The sequence below is a fragment of the Columba livia genome, chromosome 3 (genome assembly GCF_036013475.1).
Source record: "Columba livia isolate bColLiv1 breed racing homer chromosome 3, bColLiv1.pat.W.v2, whole genome shotgun sequence".
NCBI lineage: Eukaryota > Metazoa > Chordata > Aves > Columbiformes > Columbidae > Columba > Columba livia.
In genome coordinates this window covers 68063136-68082842 of record NC_088604.1, presented here as the reverse complement: position 1 = coordinate 68082842, position 19707 = coordinate 68063136, and the positions used below count along the sequence as shown (strand labels likewise).

The following is a 19707-nucleotide window of genomic DNA, read 5'->3' as shown; positions in this document are numbered from 1 at the left end:
TTGACGAGCGTACCTTGGCCGCTTCATAAACAGTGAAATTATTAACATTGGCTATGTAGGTAATTATGATGCAAAGTGCTTTCAAAGGCTGTAATCGTCTGTTAACGGTAACGGGCGTTTGTAGGCGCAGGCGTTATTGTGCAACGCCTCGGTCGGGACCTCCAGCGGCGGCGGTACCGGGCCGGGCCGGGCCGGGCCGGGCCGGGCAGGACAGCACAAATACAGCTGTTTCGCTAAAATTTCGCTCCTCTTCCAAAAAATAAAAGCTCATTCCCGAGCCAACGTCAGCCCTCAGCGGGGAGCTCACAGGGTGCCCCGGCCCCGCCCAGGCCCACAGCTAGTGCCACAGCCCGGGCGCTGCGCCCTGCCCGCGGCGGGCGGGGAGGAGCGGGGAGGAGCGGGGCGGCCCGGCCCCCTCCCGCCACCTCCCCCGCCTTCTCCCGGCCCCGCCCCTGCCGCCGCTTGTTGATGTTTCACTTTGTTTTAATTCCCGGGTCGCAAGATGGAGGCGGCGCTGGGACGGCGGGAGCTGCTGCTGCTGCTGTCGCTGGCCGCCGTGTTGCTGGGCCCGGCCGCGACCCTGCAGCTGGACCAGGTACTGCCGGCGTGCGGGGCGGCCGGGGCCAGCCCCAGCCCCTGTCCCTCAGCCCCTGTCCCTCAGCCCCTGTCCCTCAGCCCCTGTCCCTCAGCCCCTGTCCCTCAGCCTCCGCGGGGCGAGCCGGACCCCGCCGGGGCGCTGGGCGGTGGCGCGGACGGCTCTTGGCCGCAGCGGCCGCGGCTGCTCGGCCGCAGGCTGGCCCGGCCGGGCGGGCGGTGTCGCCGGCGGGAGGAGGTGGCCGAAGCCGGTGGCGCTGAAGGGCCGTGTGGTGGGTACGAGGTTTGTTTTTATTTCGAGCTGTAGCGCTTGACAGCCAAGGTCTGTTCTTCCTACTTCCAGTGCTTGTCCTGCTGCTCAGGTACATTTCGGTCTAAAATGTACAAAAGTAGTACAAAAGGACAAAATTATCCTTCTGTCGCAAACTCAGTGCATGTAATGTTCCCCCCCCCCCCCTTCAATCTTTCATTTATATAGGATTTGATATGCCAAAATAAATACCTGACAGGTTGAGGGGAGAAAGAGTTACTTCTGTCCAATGTAGATGTATTTATATTGCATTTTTATGCTGCTCTACCCTCATCTTGATAGTTCAGTGCTGTAGAAGTATGCAGTGCATTAGGTCCACGTTTGCTTCTAGTGATTTCTGTACTCTTGAACCACAAAAAGGTTTTTGATACACTGGTATGTTATGGGGCATTGTGCTGTCTGCTTTTCCATTCCATTACCTATGTTGTACCTTGGTAAGATTAGTTTTAAATTAAATTTGGTGTTTTTTTAAAGAGTGGAAGGAATTTTTTGGGTACTACTTAGGAGATCTTCTCGGTGGGAATAAGATGTGCCATGGCACTGGTGAGATTTGACCTCTAGAATTACAGAAGAGAGCTGGGTACTTCTGTCTGTAGTTGAATCACGGCTAAATACATCCTCTAATTGTTATAATTGTGATCTCCGAAATGTGAGATTGCAAAGAAGGAAGTAGTCGCTTGTCTAGCCAATGTGAAGTTGCTGTCATGGGAGTAAATTTATTATGCCTTTTTTCCTCCACAGTTTTTTTGTTTTCATTTAAGTAAAAACCTCTCCAAGAAAACCTGACAGAGGCACTGCACTGACGCATCCTGTGCTGCAAAGACAGATTCCTGAGCTTACTTCCTTGTTCCTGCTTCTCTATATGAATATTTTGAAGAGAGATGTGCTTAGCTCTCATTTCAAAATGGGGATCTAGATCTTCAGACACCTTTAACATTGCATCTGTGCTTGAATTCAGGTGCTCTGAAGAGAGCAGAGAGAGCTCGGTGCTCAGGTACTTCGCTTATCCCTGTGAGAAAAGGGACTGCTAGCTTCAATTTGCCAGAAAACACATGAAATGAAACATAGACCTATGCTCTTGCCTACCTTCTCCCTAGAAACTGTCCCACTTTCACACCAGACGTTCAACGTAACAGCATTAAAGTCATTTGTGTGTCACAAGCTGGCAGTGGTAGGAGATGTGGAGGCACATCTGCACACACTATCTTTGGATCTGAAAGTGCGGTGGTGCAGGGTGCCGGGGTGGGTCCCATGGAAGCCAGCTTGGGGTCAGAAATAGAACAGGTGTATTTTAGCTTGCTGATAGGGCTTGATTTAGTAGCTGGGAGAATGCCTTACAGGCACAGCTGTGCTGTTTGCGGGGTTGTGTTTGTCCATTTGTGCCGTACCGCTTACGTGGTCTGTCAGCTCAGTTTTTGCTAGTTGGAACTGTCTGCACTTTTTAAATTTTGTACTGGTGTGGTGGCATAAGTATATGTGGAAAAGCTCTTTTAAGAGTCAAAAAGGGAACATATACATTTTTACTTCAGTAGCTTTTCTTTTAAAATCTCAAAACCACCAGCTTGTGTTTCTTCCTGTACTGTTTCTTTTTGTACATACAAGATTGTTTTTGCTGTAGAAGGAACAACGCATCTTGAGAAAGTTTTTGAGTAGAATTGCTGGTTTTTGAGAAGGAGCTGGTTTATGGTGGCCTGATGGGAACAGAAGTGGCTAGGCAGTGGGAACAGTCAGAGCAGGAATGCTGCGCTGTCAGGTTGGCTTCAGAAGCTGTGAGCTTAACAACAGTGGGCGATGGGGTCAGAAAAGTGATGGTCTTTTCTGAGAATGGCCTGGGACCGGAGATGGGTTGGGAGCAGGCAGCATCAACATATTCAGCTTTTCTTTGCCTGGATGCCATGGCTCTGCCCTCTGCAATTCTGTGAGACCACTGGCAGCACAGCACTGATAACTTCACATTTTGTAACTGTTGTACATGGTATTTATTGAAGTTTTCTTCCAAGTTGATGGCCGTGATGTTACAGAAACCGTAGTGGAAGGACTGAGAAAAAACTTGAAACATTGGAATAACGTTTTGTAAGGCTGAAATGCTTTTGTTTGACTCCAGAATGTGAACGTCTCCATGGTTGTGCAACACTTGTCATTTCTTAAATAAGCTGTTTTGAAATCTGGACTCTTCTTCTAAACATTAGCATGTGTGTTTTGATTTTTCTTTCTCTTCCTGGAATTCGGATGAGCAAAACTGGATTACAGATTGATTGATACAAGACAAAATTAAAAATAAAAAAAAAGTCACGGAACGACGCAACAAGGCAACCGGCCTTCACATTAAAGATGTTTTCTGGTGCAAGGTCAAGAGTTAGGTTTTGTGTTTTGGAGTATTTTTTCAATGTGCTGGTAGGAACTGGCTAAAAGCACAGTGGACTGAGTGTTAATGATGGGGTTTTTGCCTACTCTGTTTGCCTCTTGATAATTTAGGTTTAGCGATGTTCTGAATGGCTTACTTGCCTACCAGATGGGTTTTTTTTAGTTTAGTTGCCTGAAAAACATTGTTTTCAGAATATTTGTTGGCAGCAAGAAACCTCTGCCTGGATGGATTATTTCACAACAGAAGAAAGTAGCCTTCACTACATCAACCATTTGAGTACGTATGCAGCGGGTGTCATGTATTTTAATAAAAGAAAAAACTTGTCCATAGTGACATACTGCAATGTTTGTTTCATTGCTTTATGCCAGTTTCTCTATTAACAGTCTGACGCTGAACTTCATGTTTGAAAGATGTGACATCATCTTTCCATATCTGTTTGATTAAATTAAAGCAGTATAGTGCAGCCATGTCCTGGTGACATGAGACAAAATATTGACCGTTAAAACTCCTTATAAAATACTCATAGTATGAGTTGACCTAATAGGGAGAATTAATTCTAGCAATGTATGTAGGGCAAAGGAGAGGTTAAGCAATATTATACTAAGAAGCATTGCAAAATAAGGAAGAAATATAAGTGCGCTTGTTCAGAAAAGCAAAGCAAAAGCATCAAGTTAGATTTTTATATCAGCAGAGATGGTTCTGCTTTAGTTTCTTAAGCAAATACTGGATTTCATTATCTTACCCTAAATATTGTCGTGCAGTTTAATAATGCCAGGCCTTATTTGAAACAATTTTTTAGCGAAATTTTGTAAAATGTGAGGGACTAATTGTAGTCCTGCAAACTTGTCAAGTCAAACTTGTCACGTCAAACTTTCACCATGATTATTTCTTCACTCAGTTATGCCTGATTGCAGTTAAGACTCATCCTACAGCAGAGCTCTGGTTTTGAGTCTGATGAAAGGCTTAGGAGAAGCACGGATCACAGAGCCCAGATTGCAAATACACAGTTACACTACTTGGAGCCAGTTGTCCGTGTGAGTGCCAGGACTGAAATGCTGTGAGTCTGGCTGGTAGTTTTGTTTGTCTGTTTGAACACTTTTTTCCTATAATTTGTTTTCAAATTTAGAAAGGAGTTATTAGTTTTGCCTGTTTCTTATCTGTTTGGCAACCTTCCTGGGACTTCATATTTTCCTGTCACGAACAGGATATCCCGACAGTGCCCTCCTGATGGCTGCCAGGGGATTGCCTGTCTTCCAAGTCTCAGCACAGCTGGCCATCTTGCGGGGCGCTGCGCCATCTGTTCCCAGTGCTGCCCGCTCCGCTTCCCACAGCCTTCCAGTGCAGAAAGAGCCTTGTTCCGAGAGCCCCGGCGGAGAGCAGCTGTGCTTTAAGTGGGTTGGCTGCTCGCGGCTGGATTTACATGGGGTTGATGTGACTAATGCAGCTGTGTAGGACTTAGCAGTTACCCCGTGCTGGGAGAAACTGAACCAACAGGTACCCACTGCTCAGGGAAGAAGTTTTTCCATCATTCTGTAATCAGATCCCTTTGAAGTTCTTGCGTGATCAGACCCAACAGATTTGTCTTGTGCGGCTTTTTTCGTAAAAGGCTAAGATTACGTGATATGTTTTCTATAGATTTGTGTGGCATTGGTAAAGGCAGTCTTTAAGAATTAAAGAATATTCCCTTGCAACTTATGCCAGATGCTTTATATTCTTTACTGCCATCTTTTCCCCATCTTGCTTTTCTGCCATTACTGCAATTAGACTGCCCCAGTTAACGCTCCTGTGTTCTCTTGCAGCACGTGGTGAAAGGGTTAGAAAATGGTCACTACCTGCTTATCTCTATTGATCCAAGTTCACAAAAATCCACTAGTTCACTGTCATATATGTTGTCATGCTGTTACTGCTGTTGCCTAGCTGTCCTAGAAGAGAATGGCGTATATTTGCAATATAAGTGCTGCCCTCTTTGCAGGTGCTGTGGCTCTTAGCACTGTGAATATCATTGCTGAGGCACTAAGGAAGTGATGAGAAGTCATAGGAAAACTCAAGAGAGACATCTGTGTCCTATGACAGCATTAAGAAGGGTTACATGAGCTGGGAGTGTTAGTGTAAAATCAGGAAGACTGAGTTGGAGGACCGTTGTTTTCCATGGGACGACATTGTGAAGAGTAACGAATAACCTGTTCATAAATTGCAGCAAGGAAGCTTCAGGTTAGACATTAGGAAAACTTTTTATGTTAAAGCTATCTGAGCCCTAAATAGTTAATGAGAGTGTGAAATTTTTGGACATCACTGGAGAGCCTGAAGAATAAGTTAAATTAACAGCTGTCAGGAATGACATCAATATAGTTGATTCTGACTCTGGAAAAGATGGTCTTCCTCTGGTCCTTGTGTTTCTGTATCAGTTCAGGAATGTTTTGAGTAAGAACAGTTGAAAACTGATTATATGTTACCACCAAAACTTTGAGATCTCTTTGAAGTGTTTCTTAGCAAGACTGGCACCAAGTCTTTGGGAGTGCTTAGTGAAGAGGCGAAACAGGAACATATGAAAACTCAGGAGAATGAATGCACAGGGTATGGGAAGTCACCAGTCGTAGCATTTGTTGGATCTGGATGTGAGCAACTTTCTATTGATGGCTGTTTCTATGGCTATAAACAGCAGAAGAAAACATGGATATATTATTCCTATCTCTTAACTGAAGCTAAGTAAGTCAGCCTCTAGGTGCTCAGCACTGTGTACTTGAGATTGAAGATTTAAATTAGATAAATGCTGCTATAATTTATTTGTTTAAACATAGGGTCACAGGAATAGCAGGAACAGGAGTTCTTCAATTCTTGTGAACACAAAATTGCAAGGGTCATCGTGTAGCTGCTGTGGTGGAGTATTAATCATTGTTCTAAGTTACTGAGTGGTGTTATGAACCAGTGGTGTTATGAACCTGTGCTGTTCAGAGGATGCCACGTCACCCCTCCTGTGATCAGAGGGAGATGCTGCCAGGACAGGCAGAGCCTGCAGCACAGCCGCCAGCGGCCTGTGGCCACCAGAGCAGGTGGCCCGGCTCCGTCCTGCCAGGTGCCCGCTTGCCTCTCCCATACCTGTCTGCCTCTTCCTTCCTTGTCGCACTGACAGAGAAACAGTCCGTCAGAAAAAAGGAAAAGTTTTCCCGACAGCGTAGTGATGTTTATGGGCTCACTGGCTTGGCGCAGCTGCAAGGGCCGGGGGATGCGCGGGAGAGGAGGGATCTGCGCTGTCTTTGCTCGCGGCAGAGGCAGCAGAGCCGTGCAGCCGTCCTGTCCGCGTGCTGCCTTCTGGGTTTGTAACCCCAACAGCATGGGAGCGATCCACCGAAATACTTAAATTTATTAAACATGGAATACGCTCTTCAAGTGCAAGTTTAAAGTATGTACCTGAATTTATGACTCTGCTTGTGGATACTACACTAAGAGAACTGATAGCAGTTGTGAAGAAAATTTGTCATTGCTTATATAGCTCACTTTGTATGATAACGCTCTATTGTTGGGCACGTCTATCTTGCCCTGTGCCCTTCATTTTCAAATAAAGCATTTGATTAAAAATCTAAGGGGGATTTTCCTTTTTTCAGCAGTCACAGTCATTTCCTTTTTCTTGTAATCTCAGTGAGTCAGTTTGTAGATGTTGAAAAAAGATTGCAAAATATTTTCTGTGTAAAGGAACTCAAATTTAATTAAGGCCTCAAAACCAAAGGAATATCAAGACTGCCTGGAAAATCCATCTTTTGGGGCCTTTGAATTCCCAGAAAACAGAAAAACCTAGGAAGTCATGACACAAGGGTTTGGTAATCTGTTAAGCAGGTTGAGGGTGTGAAAGAAGTACAGCTCTGAATGTTGGATAAAGAGCTAAAAGGTAGGCATTTTGGAGTGGTATTTTTTGGGTTTGGTGTGGTTTTGTTTGTTCGTGTTTTTTTGGGGGGAGGGTTTGTTTGTTGTTTTTTAATATACAGAATTCTTAAACCTTGAGAAGAAAATAAGTGGATTGAGGAAATTACAGGATGACAGAACAGATTACATCCTATGATTGTATTACTGATCTGGTTTGTATTTTCAGTAATAGACTTCCAGTTCTCTAAGTAAATTGGTAATTTTCATTTACTTTGATTAGCTAGGATTTAAATTTTGAAAAAACTCAGTATAAACACCTGTTTCATAGAAGGAGCACTGAGAAAAAGATTTCTCTTTGGTCTTAGTGGACAGAGAGTTTTCCTACTGATTTCACAATGTGTCTGAAACATCAATGACAAGTCCTTTCCAACCTAAAGGTTATTTGTGTTAGATTTTAAACCACGCTTCTCATGCTGCCAGTTCTCTGTTGAATCAGATTTGGGTGCTGTTTTTCAGTTTTGATAGACCTGGGTACCTTAGTATACTGCTTAACACCCCTTGTTTTAAGGATTTTTTTTACATAGTTGCACTTCAGAAGCTCTCTGTTCATGAATTGGAACTATGCTATGCTACGTACTCTATATTTCAAGTATTTCCTGGCTGAAAATTTGGTGTTTTGTAAAAAACCCAAACGAAAAGCCCTTTTATGTATGTATGTATGTATTTATTTATTTTCAATTCTGGGCAAGTTCAACTTTTTAGTGAGACATGACTCACATTTTAGCTGCTGGTTGTGAAACCGTGACACAGAGCTAAAGAAGATGCTGAAGGTATGGAGAAGTTTTCCCAAGGAAAGTGAAGTGGGATTAGAATCATTTAAGGCTCCTAAAAGGCAAATAGGGAGCTTAACATTAATTTTGAAGAGGTGACTCAGGAAAGCAGTGCGGCAATCATTACTTTTGGATACGTCCAAGAGTGTTTTGGCTTTTTTACGCAGGTTTTGCCAAGGGCAGGCCTGGGAGATTTAGGGTCCCATCTGCAAAAGAGCCCCTGAAACTGCGAGGGTGAAATGAGGGGACACAATGGGTGAGTTGATAAATTACAGCAATTAGTGTTTGAAAGAAGGAAGCAAATCCCCATTAGCTGGGAGTTTGGAGGGTGATAACCAAAGAAAAGAAACAGCATTACTGCTTACACTGAAAAAACATTAGTGTTCTTTAGTATAGGTTAACATGTGTTAAAGTACACTTCACCTAGAAGTGGAGCACTTGAAAAGCATTTACAGAGAATCTGATTTTTACCTTGTATTGTCTATTATTTTTCAGCTAATGCGAGAGATTTCTTTTCCGTTCTATCAACGTGAAACAAATTCTCCTGTGAATTTAGCCTATTATTATTTTACCTTGTCTTAAAAAAAAACAACCAACCAAGCAACCTTATACATAAGGGGATGCAGCTGTCGTTCTTTCTCGCTAATCGTCTTTATTAAAAAGGGGAAAAAACCCAAACCAACTCTTAACATGGAACATGTAAGCATATTCCTTTTTCTTCTGTCAGCTGGATTGAAAGCCGGGGCATGTGCTCTGGAGATTGTAGGTTGTTACTGTCAGGACAGTGTGTGAAAGTTGCCTGTGGCCTGCAGTGGTTTATGTTTTCCCTCAGAAACCTGCATCTCTTTTCACTGTTGTTTTCCAGGAAACAATCAGAGTCAACGTTATGATGTTGAAAACCAATGGAGAATTTCACAAAGGACAGGTTTGTCTGGTTTTTCTATTTATTCAGTGAATTAATATGGAGTGAAAAAAAGTCTGCATGTGGATGCAAATATATTGTTTTGTCTAACACCACTCAGTATGAAGTGCACTCTTCTGTGAACAGAATTGTAGCATATGGCCAGAAACCATACATTCATTCTGTTTGTCTTTGTTTCAGGTTGTTTTTAATATCACCTACGTTAATGGACAGGTATATCTAAATGATTTTCCTATGAAAAGCGGGGTTGCACACATAACATGTCAAACAGTAATATGTGAGTATTCTCTTTTTTTTTTTAATTTCCCCGGGGTATTTGGCTTCCCTGTTATCTGGTAACCAAAGCTTACAGTGACTACATGTTCTCGTATTCTGCAAACCTGAGCATTGTAGGAGCAAACCATTTCCCAAGAGAGGATAATTTTGCTACTGAAGCGTGTGGAAAAAGTCTTACTGCCTTGTTCTCAAGTCACATTCGCATCCTTATATGTAAATGGTCTAATCTGACATCCAGACTCCGCCTATCTTTTCAAAAGAATGTTTTGCACTACAAGCTAGACAATGTAAACAGAAGGATGCAACTCCACCCTGCTAATGGCTGTGTCCCTGGCTTGGCTGGCATAGATCCAAAAAGAAATTCAGTAACAAAAGTATGAATTGTTCTTAGGAAGATCTATTAGTTATTTCTCTGTCTCTTGGACAAACAACTTCCCGTTGGGTAGGATATTATAGCACAAATACCGCAGTTTTGTTGGTGTCCTGCAGTTGTTGATGACTTCAGATTATCTTGAAACTGCTGGTTTTTTCCAGTGAATCGATGTTACACATTTTGTGAAAGACCAGCAAGTACTGTGATTTTTTGAGATACACAGAACATACTGTATAATTAATTAAAAAAGGGCCATTACGCTCTTTTGATTTAAGCTTCTGTTGTCTTTGGAATGATCTCTTGATGGAACAGGTGCAGTCAGTCTCTAGCTTGGTTTCTGAGGTCATCCTCTCCTTACAATCAGACATTTACTTAGAGACTACTAATGCTTTTTCTAAATTGCTTCTCTGAGCCATGACCTTGTTTCTTGAACCCTTCCTCCCCAAGCACAATCAATTATTAATTTGACACTATTTCTTTTGTGGAGCGGGAGAGCAGTAATTCATTTCTCTCTTACTGGGATAGTTACATTCCTATTGCTTCTGTTTTTTTTCTGTCCTAGGGTAGGAAAACATGACCAAATGTCATTTACCTGCAAGATGACTGACTCCAGAAAAATAGATACTATTTGAGTGACTAATTCTGAGATGCTGGGCACTTTACTGTAGTTTGTTGATTTCCCAAATCATAGCTGTATAGCTGGCAGTGACTACAATTACAAAGGCGAATCTGAATCAGTGAGAAAAATACTGATTTGAGCTGGGAACCTGGAACTCTATCTCCATGTTCAGGTCTGAGTCCTCAGCACAGTACGTCTGTTACCTGTAGTATTTATACTATTTACTAACTAAATCCTCAACAGTAGATTCAGATAATGTTTCTAAAAGGCTAAAGGAATATCAAGATGCTTGTTTCCTGTTAACAGAGGGGAAGAATACTCCTGAATGTATGTACTTGTCACACTTGAGCCAATATTAATGGTCTTGAATATTAGAGTCCAAGTCTGCTGAACAGTATTGTCTTGACACTGTTCTTATATCATACCTGATGCGTGTATCCCCACTTGAAGCTGCCGCAGTTGTCAGTTTTGGAAGTGTGCCTGTCTTTCAGTCCTGTGGAATGTAGTGGGGATTGAGCAGCCTGATGCATGGAAGGGTTGGGACCACAGGGAGCTTCCGCTACTTGTCATCTTGGAGGCCTTGGTCCTTTCACGTGTGCTTGCTGCTGGATGTCAGAAGACATGCAGCAACCGGGAGAGCGTTCTGGCTCACACCTACAGGGAACCTTTCTCTTTCTCTCCTGCCACTTATTTTTGCAATGGAAGATACTGCTAAATGATGCCCAAAAGTATTTTTCTATGTTTAAAATAAGCACAATAGCTTCATGAGGAAAGGGATCATAGCATAAAAGCCATCAACACACTGAGCTGTTAACTTTTTAGCTGAAGGACAGCAGCCTGACGTTCCCCCAGGTTGCATCTCAGGCTCATCACTGCAAGTGACACAGCACCAGGGGCTTAGTAACGGGGGCCAGTTCAGTCTCAGCCCAGGTACCTCGCTCTCTGTGTGCTGGAGATACCTGTCACCTCTGTTCTTGCACTGCTGCAGCAGTGCAGTTCTAGCATGCCCTCACCTCTAATAGAGGTAGTTGGGAGGAGTATACTGCATCTATCCAGAAACAGCAAGGGTAGAAGGCAGTTCTCTGTGTACTTGTGGAATATGAGGTGGTTGAAATAGCTGAAGGCTTTTGAGTAGGAAGAGAGGCTGAAGTGTCACAGTAACATATGAAAATAGAGCTGGGGGCAGAAAAAATACATATGAGGAAACTGACACTCATCTTGAGTGCCTGGATAAAAGCATGTTTGTTTCTGTGTTGAGAGAAAGGGAAATGTGTGAATCAAGATGTTTACACAGGTGGCTGGCTGGGCTGTGGCATTAATCTTATGAACTCCTTTGGACAACTAAAACAAGAATGCAGCAATAGCCAAGCCAAAGAGTGCTGCTTAGGGTGTTTAAACACAAACCTCAAAGGCTGGGATGCGACATTGTGAGCTCCCTCGGTTATACAGTGCTGCTCCTGTCTGCTGTGTTGTATCATAAGACCTGCTCCAAGTTTGATTTGGTGATGCAGTGGTAAACGATCATGGCATCTTTTTTTACCTGTTGTCCAGATTACTACTGCTTATAACAGCAGCTTCTGGAAGCGTTAAGGATGTCAGCACGGTACAGGCTTTCATGCAACCGTTCAGGCATCTCTAGTGGTGCTCTGTAGTTGTAATGATGCTTCCATTCAGGTGCTATGCGTACAGAGCCATATGTGTCAGAGTTGCAGCTGTTTGCCCCATGGTTGTATACTGCTTTTTGTTTGGGGTGCTTTCTCTTTGAAAACTGTGTATGTTAACAGTGGAGAATGGAGACTTGGGTAGTTCACCAGATCAGCAGCGCCTGGGAACCGTCAGTGTTCGCATCATGGTTCACGAGTGGCCTTTGGCGTCCAGTTCTGATTTGCAGCTGGTTGTCATTCAGGAAGAAGTAACAGAAGTCGATGGAAAACAGGTAAAAAACCCCACAAACACAACATTCTGTGCGTTTTTAAATTCAGGAAAGGCAAGTAGTTACCAAGGATTAAAAGGCTTACATGTGTCTGGCTGGTGGTTAGAGCACAAAGTATATGATCTAATGTTAGCTAGCACAGTACTGAGGGAGATAATACAGCCTAAGTTGCCGGTATAGAAGTGAGGGCGTTTCATGAAGAGACTTCAAGTTTTAACGCTTCTATTCGTATTTTAATTATTAAGTGTTGAATGACCTTCCCTTAAGCTTATTAGAATATCATTAACTCTGTCACATGCTCTTTCAATATGTGCATTTATGCAGGCATGGTCAGACAGACAAGCAATATTAACTTACACAATAATGTACAAAATAAAAGGGGGATGGGCTTGTTCTGAGTCCTGAGGTATTCCCCATTCTTTATTCCAAGCTAACAAAGTGTTTCAAGCATGTAGCATGGGGTACAGCTTGCAGCAGCAAACTCTTACGGCAGATGGGATTGTTGTGAAAGCCCACAACACCCTTAGCCTTAGAATATTTTGCGTATAAGAGAATTAATTCATTAGAATAAAACTCTTGATAATGAACATGGATTTTGAGATGAACAGGAAAAACTTCCTCAAATTTTAACTGTATTTACACAAATACCAGTGAACGTGAGGGCTTACAGTTCTAGCTGAGATTATAATGTGCTGAACTGAGTTCTCAAAATCACCTATAACATATAGTTATTTTTCTAACCAGAGAGGTTCTGGAGAGAAGATAGAGCTGCTGAAGCCAGCAAAATTATGCTAGTTTTGTTTCAGTACCTGTGGCCAGCCTCTTTTGGAGCTGGCTTATGTTTTCCTGCCCTTTTTGGTTTTTTAAGGAAAATGATGATAATATCATTGATCCTTAATTAATTGCATGGCCAGCATGTAGTATTTTTTAGAGGGCTCTGCACCATGTCAAAATGTTACACTGTTAATGAAAAAAACCTGCTGAGAGTTCTGAAGCTTTTCTAATGACATGATGTGATGAGGCTGGTATATCCTGGTTTGATTCTGTCATTACACAGTAGTATTGTTGTATTTCAGGTCTCAAACTAGGCATCACAATGCACTTCAGGTTTTCATAGGGAGCTGTTAGGAACAACCAGAAAGCTGATGCTGTTTCCTTAATTGTTCTTTAAGTCAAAAGCTTTCAATTTTTCTCATTAGTTACCAGATGACGGTAACAGTCATCAGTTTCATCAGTTTCATCAGTTTCATTGCACTGTTCTGCATATGTTCAAAGAAAAAGGAAAGTGTTGGTTGGCCTATGGCCCTGAAAACATGAATGAAACTCTATCACATGCTTCATTCCTTCTGTTAGCTGTATTTCTATGTAGCAGTTATAATTATGGTCATAAATACTCTGGATTTCTGTCAGTTCTTGGCCTTACAATGCAGTTATTGATGTTAGTAGGAGTTATGTGGAATGTGTTCTATATAAGTGATGCTTGTAGTGATCATTAAGTGAAATGGGTCTGGTGCATCACAGGAAGAAAACTTGCTGAAAACAACTTCGGTTGCTGAAAAAAAGCGACATCACTACAAAAGCAGAAGTGTCAGTGTTACCTCAGCAAACGTTTGCAAGAGCTCTGTTACTACATGCTTGAGTTTGCCATGCCCTAAAATGCCTCCCTGAAAGAGGACTGTAATGAGCTATTTAGGACTTAGTTAAAAGCCCATGGAGTGACTTTTGCAAGGGGAGAGAGACCCACTCTTTTCAGCATGTTTTCTAAGGCGGTATAGCCTATAGAGGTTTGGTACATAAAAACAAAGAATACTTAGTCGTAACTTCCCTATGTCTAAATCTTAACGGCTTGGAGTTTTCTGTGTTGTGATGGTTTTGGTTTTCTCTGCCTGCGTACTTCACTGTAAACTCAGTAATATCAACGCGTTTGCATCTCCTGTAGGTTCAGCAGGAAGAAGTAACAGAAATAGATATTTTGGTAAAGGACCTGAGAGTACTTAGGCATTCAAACTACACTGTCCCATTGAAAGAGAGCATGCTCTATTCCATCCCAAGGGACAACGATGTGTTATTTACACTTCCCAACCTCTCAGGAAAAGGTATCTCGTTTAACTGTTACATAATGTTTTAATCCATAGTGATGTATTGCTTTACAAGGGCAAAAGAACATTGTTAGTGCTGTGTTTTTCATAGTGAAAGTTTATTCATTAACAAGGAAGTGGGTTTTGTTTTATGTGGTTTGTTTTTTTTAAACACCTAAATTTAACTCTTCTATATTCTAGGTATTTTGCTTGCTTGCTTTTAAACCTGTTCTCCTTTGAAGCACTTGATACTTGTTACTCTGTAGCCCAGACATCTCACAGGAATAAATTTCTCAGTGCTATGATGGAAGTTTTTGTAAAGCTCCCCCTTTTTCCTGAGAATGAAAGAGAAAACTGGAGAGGAAATACCTGTCTGGGTCACTTCCAAACCAGAGAATAGTTTTATGTTATTAAGCTTGAAGAACTTAAAAGTAAGGGAAGTTATTTGATGTCTTAATCTAATTTCAGATTTGTTTAATCAAAAACTCTCAAGGATTTCTTAGGGGATGAATATTTTGGTCTCGTTCATCACTTTTTAATCTGGCGACAGCTGAAATTCACGGCTAAGGCGCAGCTAAAGGCGGCCCTGTAGCACCGCTCCTGCTTCTTGTCAAGTTCACTACTCAAGTAGACAAAAAAAAAAAGTCAGCCTTCTGTGTTCTTGTGGTAAATGTGTGAGAACTGTACCATAAGTATAGAAATGCAGTGTGTCTTTGTTTTCCTGAATAGTGAGTCAAATAAAAAGCAAGCCCTTCACTAAATCCACCTTTTCTTCTTCAGATATTCAAGATCCACTGCAAACTACCAGTCAGTACCTCACCCGGCAAGCAGAGACTACAGTAGATGAAGAGACATTACCTGGGAAGTTACCAGAGACCCCTCTTAGGATAGAACCTCAGTCTTCTTACAAGGTAGTTTTGCTGTTTGTTGTTTGGTTTTAATTATTAGTATATACCTTTAAAGACTGGTCTCAAAAGAAGCAGTGTTTTTTTTTCTCTCCCACTGTTTCACCAGAGATTAAATGCATACACTTTGGTGACATTTCTAGGAAGAAAATTTGTAGTAACATGCTGCAGATAGAGCTGAGTGTTATTCAGTATTACAGTTTGAGGGGAAAAACTTCCTTCCCCATTTTTAATATTGTCTACAGAAACACATACAAATGTTTTCCTCCTTTGTGGATGTTTACGGAACAAAACAAACCCAGTGTTGTTATGATTCAGATAGTGGGTTTTCCTCATGTAAAGACTAAACACAACATCCATTTAAAGATGGTAACAGTATATAATATTCCTAGGCCTTTGTCTTTAGTCTCTTATTTTTAATTAGTAAAAAAAGAAGGCAACATAGTAAGTATTAACTCATTTCTGTAAGAAGTAATTGCTCTTCCTATTTAACTTAGTATTGACTTCTCAGAGTGTCATTTTGCTGCTTTGTATTTGTTAAAGACTGGGATTTTCTATGGTGTGAGGTATCTGAAAGTAACTGACTTCGACAGAAGTCTAATAAATCCTCACAGCCAACCACTAAGAAGAACGGAGTTTTACAGACATACTCCAGGAAACTTAGGAAAAAACCTTCCTAAATTACCCAAATTACCCCTTAGCAGTGAGAAATTGTTGTGTTTTTTTTGACTCCCATAGGAATCAAATGGGTTTCTAAATCCTGCAATGTTCTGACCTCACAGATATATCATGACAGTGTTATGATATTTACATTATACCAACCTAAGCATTTATAACAATTTCAAATATTGTTTAGCTTTAAGCTACATAATTTTTTTTCTAAATCTGCTTGCCCCTCTGGGAGATGGGCCATTGGTCTCACCCTCTGTAAGAACCACAGCAATGGCTTGAGAAGTTTCAGTTCCAGACTAGGAAAGGATGGGCTTGGTGGCCTCTTCTGGGTCTGAGAGAAACACTTTATAACCTACTGCTGGGACAGGAAGGCCAAAACAGTAGGCTGAAAGTTACAGATGGACTAGAGAAGGTGCTACCCCTCTTCTGGGCTGTCAGTGACCCTTTCCCTGCTGTACATCGCCATGGTATTGATATCATGGCTTCTCTACAGCCAGGGCAAACAGCTCACCCTCCACCTGCTCTGTAAGTGTCCTTTATTTTCCAAAGTGGCCTTTCCTTTCAGGGAGTTCTGCTAGGATGAGCAGAGAATTAAACCTTCACCCATTCCAAACTTCACAGAAGAAAGAGGTCTGAGTCACCAGTCAGTTACATCCTGCTTCTACGTATGCTTATGGATACATAAATTTAATTAAAACTATCACCATGTAGTGTGAGTCACCAGTAGCTACAAGAACTGCACTTGCTATGTTTTGCACCGTTTTTATTTTTACCTCTTTGATTGTAGGTGATGTGTCAGTGGGTGGAAGACTTGAGAAAAGGGTTGTGCAGATTCTGGTTTCGATCTTTACCCATCTTCTTTAGCTTGATGGAAGTCATTGTAGTTGGTGTTGTCGGAGCAGCTCTTATTCTTAAAGTCCTAAAGGTGATTTTGCCTTCCTGTGAAAACAAGTGAGTAATTTTTGCTGTTTTTCTTTTTTTTTGTCCTCCTCTGATTACAGCAAAACATTGAATAAAAAAATGTTTCAAGAAGTAGCCCCATTCTGTAGGAAGATAGTGGTAACAATTCAGTGAAAAGGCTGCTGGCAACTTTCTATTGCAAGTGACATTTTGACCCAGGCATTTCAGAGGAAGATGGGAAAAATCTTTCATGGGAAATGTCTTTAGCTTGGCTGTCCTACTGCCAAATTTTTATGAAGTTTTCCAAGGACTATATTGTGAGACACCATTAACATAGCTCTGAGAGAGGAGGGTAGAAGCTAGACCAAAATAATTCCAAGAACTAAGTCTTTTAAAACTCCTATTCTGATGGAGTTACTATAGTGGTTATGAAAGGCCTCAAGTTTGTATGAGAATTCTCCAAGGAGCTCCCTCTGTAGACAGCTTACAAGCCATAGCAGTTGGTGCTGGCGGTGGTGGCAAAAAGTCCCAATAAACCGTTCAGCAAAGTGTCTGATGGCCTGTCCGTGGCAGAGCCCAGCACAGAGCGGAGGAATCAACCTGCAGTAGTTTCTCTTCCAGTTGGAGAACGTGGGGCTGGAAGGATGGTTGTACCCCAGCTTTTAAAAATTTTTTTAAATGCCAAACCAACCCAACCCCCTAAACCTCAGTGTCATTTTCTTGCTACCAGTACACAGTGGTCCAGTAAGAAGTGCTAAAGGTTTAATTTGTGATTGTAAACCAGTAAGAATTAGTAGGTCTCAGCTGGTGAATGACATGGTCTCAGATACAAGTCAGGACCTCATCCCGAGTCTTGAATGCCATTCTGCAGTACACTGATAGAACCAGAGGCTTGAGCTGGACTTGGAGAGTTAGTGCTTGACAAAGAGTTAGTGCCTGACAAAGTAGCTCCAGGCAGCAGTTTTAGGCTACTATGAAGTTGAGCATATGGAGCCTACACTGCTGATACTTCAGAGATAGAAACTGGGTGAAGGAACTGCTCTGAAACCACAGGTAGTGCATTTTGGAACCAGTTTTCCCATCAAGTTTTCATTCTAGCTTCATAAAAGAGGTATTACCTGATTTAAACAAAGTTTGGGGAGTTTAAGGAAAAATCTAATTTTTAGAACACGGAATTCTTTTGTATATTGTTTTCTAATGCCAGGTAATCTTACCTTTCAGAGGCATCCTTCTTCTGGATCAAGTCAGCTTTGTACCTGTGATTACCATCAGCTTGCTTTCAGATCTTCCAGACAGGAAAAATAATATAGATGAGAAAGCATGTACTTAAAACTGTGTTTACTTTGGAGTTACTGTTTTTTAAAAACAATTTTTAGTTGACCCAAAATTTGGCACTTGACCTTAATACCTTGTTTGTTTCCTACTAAGAAAACAAAGTCAGTTGATTAATTAGTAAAGGGACACTCAGGCCAAGGCCCAAAGCTGATTTCCCTGTGCCTCTCCATGAACATGCAGCCTTTTCAGTAGCATCAAAATAAAACAGCTTTCCACCCTGGGGGCTACCATTGGTTTTAACTTCTGTGAAGTCACGTTTCCACACCTCAAACAGGATGCTGGCTGCCTTCACACCCACAGATAAACCAGGCCAGCTGTCCCACATAGCAAGATTATGAAATTCCGGGTGTCCTGAAGTCTCCAGATAGCATTCCTCAGAAAAGGATGAAGGAGTATTGCAAACATCAGCTGTGCCTGCAAGCCTGAACAAAGCTGCCCAACCTGGTTTCAGGTCTCTTAAGGTTGAGTGTGCCTTGCAAGGAAAATATCACTACCAAACATTTGAGTTACTCAAGTAATTTGACATTTTATATATGCAAAAGTTAAAAAGGCAGATTTATATTTCAAGCACTTTACACTTTGATGGCCCTTTCCACTCATAAAAATTGTTAGCACTTGTAAACAGTGTGCTTTTTGTATCTGTGACATCTGTACTATGTGAAGTCTCAAAAGAAAATTCTACAAAATTCTGCAAAAGTACTGGCTTACTCTTGCTAAGTAGGCCCAGTCTGCCCATGCTGATTTGTACTGTTAATGTTTTTCAAATAAACATTTAAATTGTTTATTAGTCTGTGTTCATGTGTGCATCTATATCTCATTTCATTAAACAGCAGTTTGCCAAATGTTCAAATGTAGGGTACTTAGTTTTTAGCTTTCATTGTTCTTATTTAGGAAAAAAAATTGTCAGAAGGATGACTAGAAAAAACAACCAACCAACCTTAACTACCTGGCATTAAACTGAGCACAGTTATCATTTAAGTGATGAGAATTTTCTATGTTCAGCTTAAGTTGTTATAGTGAGGGGGAAAAGCTAGGATTTCCCTCCTTAAGGAAAGATTATCTTAAGTTTGATGGGATCTCTAAGTTATTCAGATACTTGTCCTTACAGCCAGTCTGTAACAGGAACAACTTGAATTGTGTCACTAAACTGACAACCCTGCAGTGGTAGCGGAAACATTTCTAACTCTGACTCGCCTTGCAAAAACCTAAAATAAAACCCACCACCCAGCAGCACATCCCAGGATAACAGGCACACTGCCAAACATTTCTCAGCCAAGGACGGGTGACAGAAATCAGGGCTGTGTCATAGCTGGGTGGTTGCTTGGGGCAGGTGTGGAGCCAGGAAACGCTGGGGCAGGACAGCCACTCTGCTATTGGGAACCTGTGACAGTGGCTGACATCCCTGGAGCTCTGAGCAGCGCTTTGCAGGGCCGTGCCACAAGAGAGCTACCGTAATGGTAACAGAGCCATGTAAGACACAGGTGATGCTAGAGATACAGAGGCCTCCGCACCAAGAATGCAATTGAGTGCAAACACACAGGGGTGGTTGTCATCCATGGCTAAATGGGAAACTGCTGAGACGAGCACAGGAGGGGTGACTGCACAGAGGGCAAATCTTCAAATGGTTGTAGACAAACTCCTATGTATGTGTAAACTAGTGTTCTTTCCACTTAATGAACATAGCCCTGGACCCTTCATTAACATAGTTCAAACAGAAGTGATGTACAAGGCTGAAGT

The 19707-nt window shown here is 41.9% G+C and overlaps 1 protein-coding gene across 1 annotated transcript; it reads left to right on the top strand.

Moving 5' to 3' along the window:
* Positions 1 to 416: 416 nt before the first annotated feature.
* GINM1 (glycosylated integral membrane protein 1) lies at positions 417 to 18757 on the top strand. Its single transcript, XM_065057468.1, has 8 exons — positions 417 to 595; positions 8823 to 8882; positions 9060 to 9156; positions 11932 to 12083; positions 14020 to 14176; positions 14939 to 15069; positions 16523 to 16686; positions 17857 to 18757. Exons 1-8 carry the CDS (start codon positions 503 to 505, stop codon positions 17963 to 17965), a joined length of 963 nt encoding a protein of 320 aa, XP_064913540.1. The 5' UTR covers positions 417 to 502; the 3' UTR covers positions 17966 to 18757.
* Positions 18758 to 19707: the final 950 nt, after the last annotated feature.